The sequence below is a fragment of the Phanerochaete carnosa genome (assembly GCF_000300595.1).
Source record: "Phanerochaete carnosa HHB-10118-sp unplaced genomic scaffold PHACAscaffold_14, whole genome shotgun sequence".
In the NCBI taxonomy this organism is placed as follows: Eukaryota; Fungi; Basidiomycota; class Agaricomycetes; order Polyporales; family Phanerochaetaceae; genus Phanerochaete; species Phanerochaete carnosa.
The window spans coordinates 156,434-160,897 of NW_006767641.1; the positions used below are offsets into that span (position 1 = coordinate 156,434).

The 4,464-nt window shown below is 47.6% G+C and overlaps 1 protein-coding gene across 1 annotated transcript; it reads right to left on the reverse strand.

Annotated features, from left to right (window-relative positions):
* Positions 1 to 214: 214 nt before the first annotated feature.
* PHACADRAFT_33459 (uncharacterized protein) lies at positions 215 to 1,615 on the reverse strand (the record flags this gene model as incomplete). The annotated part of the gene is made up of 1 exon (XM_007401911.1): positions 215 to 1,615. The coding sequence occupies one exon, from the start codon at positions 1,613 to 1,615 to the stop codon at positions 215 to 217; it is 1,401 nt and encodes a 466-aa protein (XP_007401973.1).
* Positions 1,616 to 4,464: the final 2,849 nt, after the last annotated feature.

A 4,464-nucleotide genomic window follows, 5' to 3' on the forward strand; every position in this document is an offset into this window, starting at 1 on the left:
TTGCTCTCTAGCTGAGGGGATGACACAGCTGTTGAGGATGCTGGTGCAAACAGCACCCAGAGCTAGTGATTCTTCCCAGATGCAAACATCCGGCGGAGCGTCGGACAGCCTTTTCATCACTGCCCGCACAGCGCTGATACGGAGAGCACGGAATTCCCTAAGAGGTAAACGGAATGTAACTCTAAAGTAGCACTTGTGCAATATGAAGAGTTGCTTACCACCAGGCTTTGCGTGGCAATTGATACAGCAATAGATCTTGCTGAGGAAACACTGCTAGCGCATCTTGCAGGTGAATGAGCTTGATGTGAAGTGCTAGAGTTGCTGAGGCATCTCCAGAAGCTTGAGAAGCAAGTTTGAAGCACTGAGACTGAGCTGCTAATGTGGCTCCAAAAAGTTTTGGCATGCGCTGCGGAAATGTATCTTCTGGCCTGAACACTTTCCAGCCAGGGAGTTTTGCTGTTTCAGCCTCAGTGTGGGTCTTGAATTCGATGCGCAAGATCCCATCCTCCCCGGGTGACATGTCAAGGGTAGTGTCTTCCAGCGCATAGGTGAAAGCTCCCGACGTCGATTTCTTCTTTTGAGAGAGCTCGGCCTTCATTGAACCGTCCATGCGAGGCAAGAACATGTCGATACAGTGTTCGAGTGCTTGCGGCTGCCATAACAACGCTTGATTGTCCTTGCGAAAAGTGACTGAAACTCTTCCTACCCAGCCCTCAAAATCTTCATTTGTTATCAGCATCTCCAAAGGTTCGGTGGCTTTGTTCGACTCGTACTCTCTGGTGGCCTCGCTGTCATAATTGTGGCACAGCTGGTTTGCTTCAGGCTTAAGGTGATATGCGAAGAAGCTGTTTTTGAAACGGCTGTCGACAGCTAAAGCACCTCGAAGATGCTGCAAAAAGGCTTCGACATTCTGCGGGGGAAGCTCCACTGGGGAGTTGAAGCGGCGGAGCTGCAGAGGCGGCAGAGATAAGAACTCAGAGAAAGAAGTAGGTGCAGCATGTCGGTGAAGTCTTTGATCAGTCCCGCACTGTGTGAAGGCGGCGGAGAGCGTTGTGTGAATGTCCCATATGTCAGGAAGTAGTACTCGCGATGAACCCCCGGCGTAGTATAGCTCTGGCAAACATAGCCAGATAGTCAGCCGGCTAGCGAAGCCGAATCTGACGTGAGGGATTTCGTGAATAGGAATATCCGGAAACGTTCCATTCTGCAAACCAATCAGATATTTATAAGGGTTATAAGGGTTTGGGAGCTTTCTACATACCGCGTTGTCGATGTCCTTGGTAAGATTGAGCCAATTGAACAAGTCCGGGGCGACCGGTGGACATTTGTATATGTTCAAACCATGCCGTGTGGGAAATTTCACCGAGGTGCCCATGATGTCCTCAAGCATTCTGCCCGCCGCTGGCGGCCCCGTGATGGAAGCTGGAGGTACGACTTGTACGAGAAGGGTGCCCGGCTCGCCCGGGGAACTAATGCGCCCGCCCAACGCTAGGCAGACGAGCGCGTCTTCTTTGTCCGATATGTCGGCATTATCTGCTATCTTTTTGACATGGCCAGCGAACGACTCAGCAGTCATTAGCCCTCTCGGTAGCCACTCGTTAGGATGCCGTGGCATTCTCGCGGCAGCTGGCGATGTCGCTGGTTTGTCGTTACTTCGATTTCGGTGCTTGGGGAGGGCATAGATTCCCAGTGTTCATATATATGGCCTCTCTGCGTCTCTTCGTTTCATATCGGTAAAGACTGTATCGAGCTAGACTGTGGTGTGATCTCCTTGAATTGCACATTGCGATCGATATTGCCAATATTGGATACCGCCTGACACCTGCAGTATTATATATGGCGTCTGAATGTAATCTTTTGAACTAGGCTTAAGTTGGCTAGCTCACTACTCTATGCCTAAATTAGTTGAAGTCGTTTATTTTTGTGGAATAGCGGCTGCACTACTTCGTAATCAGTGGTAGTTTCTGCCTTGCGACGGCTTCTTACAGCCAACAGGGGCATTCGCCGTTTAGTGCTCATCCATCGGTAGTTAGATGTCGGACTGAGTCGACAAAGCCCGCCAGCGGCGGCCGCATCTGAACGCTACGTAGCTGATATTTGCAGTCGCCAGTGGCGGCCATATCTAAACGCTGCGTAGTCACTATGTGCAGTGGCGGCTACATCTGAACGCTACGGGGCTAATATCTGGGGTTGCCGTTGGCGGCCACCTGGATCGACGCGTAATTGTTTCGTTGATACAGACGGCCGCCACCGGCGGCCACGTTTCAAAACTTGCACGCAGCTGATTTCAGAGGTCGCGGCGGCGTCGCGCCCGATCCAAGTACTGTATTCAATCAGGTACCGGACCGGACCAGGAAGCAGACCACCCCGCAATATCTTGTGCATACCACAGACATATGAGCATAGTACTGAGATCGGCTGTAATACAGCATTTATATGAGCTCCATCTACTATAATTCCAAGTTTTAGAACTATCCGACATGATTTGGGTGAGATCGAGGCCAAACTTGTGTGCCGTATCTGCAAATTGCCTGTTTTGGACTGCCTTTCGTGTGTGCGCATGCGACCTCATCTTCTCTACACACCCAACCACCGTGCCCACCCCTCTAATATCTTGTCTGCTCCTAGCCCCAGCATCTATCTGTGGATTCCAGTCATTTTGAATGTCTGTCACAGACATCCAGCTTGCCTGGAAGCCCAGAGGCTCCCAAAGTACATGCTCCGAAGATACGCGCACTCATACAACACACCTTGGGCGTACCCCACAAGACTCTGTACACATCACTTCTCTGTACCATAAGCTTCCGCTTCACAATGTTTTTGTATTTTTAGGAATTAAATTCTCTTGCCAGCTGCGCTATCCTTCTATGGCCACCTATTTCCACTCTTGGGAAGATGTCATGGTGCAAGTGAACTAGTGGCATCCGATGGTTTGCTGTGCACTTTAAAATGACATCATTAGGACTAAAAAAGGCTTTTCTTACTTCAGGAGATGGTTTAAAGGTAACTGGCGCTGTGGGGGTGATGATATGCATCGAGAGTGTGGTCCCTTGGTATGTGCTTGCCATCTGAGACATTGGAATGACTCTCCCCTCCCTTTTGTACTGCTCTACCAGTTGAAAAGTATTCAAACAAAGGTAGTAGTCACTGCAGCAGCTACTTATACCTCTCCTGTGATGAGAGCTGGCTAGACTCCATCTTGTATTTGGATGCTGGTGCTCTTCCTGCTTTCTAACTCTATTTATGTGCCCTACATTCTGTTGCTGCTCAGCCTGCTCTATATTTGAGTGCTCAGAATATCATATATTGCAAGTCTTCCTATATTGATGATTCTCAATCATGAACTGCAAAGTATATTATGAGCTTGCTGCCCAGTCACACCTTAAGAGTGGTCTGATGCACTTTCGGGGACTTAACCCATACTGGGTGGTCTGCTTCCTGATCGAGCTGGTTTCCTGCATTGCAAGTAGGAAAATATTCATACTACTCCTACTACTCATTGTAAAAATACTTAAGCTTGATATATATAAAAACAGTACAGATGCCCATCAATTGGACCTATAATATGCCTGATTTTGGCTGCATGGAAGGGTACAGACCCATGAGTATGCTAGACTGATTCACTTCCTGAATGCTTACAGTGCCTGTAAGATACTTACTAACTACACATTCTTCACTGGTGAGCATATATTCGGACTTGAAAACTACTCCATTGCAGTCAGCTCATATTATGACCGCTAGCAGTGGCCACCATGTTTAGACCTCACCGCCCATTGTATAAAGGCAGTGCTGGTCGAAGCAATGCCTCTCATAATCTCGGCCCTGTTCAAAGGTCTTGTTGCCAGTGGCAGCTACTGTGTGCAGACGAGTGCTAAAAGATAAAAGCTGCAGCACAAGTGGTGAAAAATACAATATCCTTTTACTTTTGCATACATCATCATGCATTACAGCGATACTTAGAATGATAGACACTCCTGGGCAAATTACAGCATACAGAGTTCGAAAACTCTGCAAGCGCCAGTGCGAACAAAGCAAGATGTGTCCTGAGGCATCTGACCTTTCTAGGCCTGTCTTGTATTTCTCAATCATGCGTATTGCACTCTCCTCATTCAGTGTACATCACTACAGTCACTAGTGACAGCAGGATTATCACTTCAGCGAACATATCTCACTTCATTCACACTAGCGCTTGTGAAGCTTTCAAACTCTGTATGCTGTTACAATTTCTGAATGTAATGAAGAAATGTTCAGTTGAAAGAAGCACTTTGAGAGTCAGTTCACTTTCAGACTGGAATCTGCCTAACTCTGTGTCTCCTTTGATATATGAGCTATTAACTTGAAACTTGGTTTATTCATGGCTCTAGCATATATCTACATATCAAAAATTATTTGATCATATGCAAATCAGTTTTGACTTGGGGGAGTCCGAGGTGACGTAGTTGCCAAGGTTTGAATGCTGAAGTG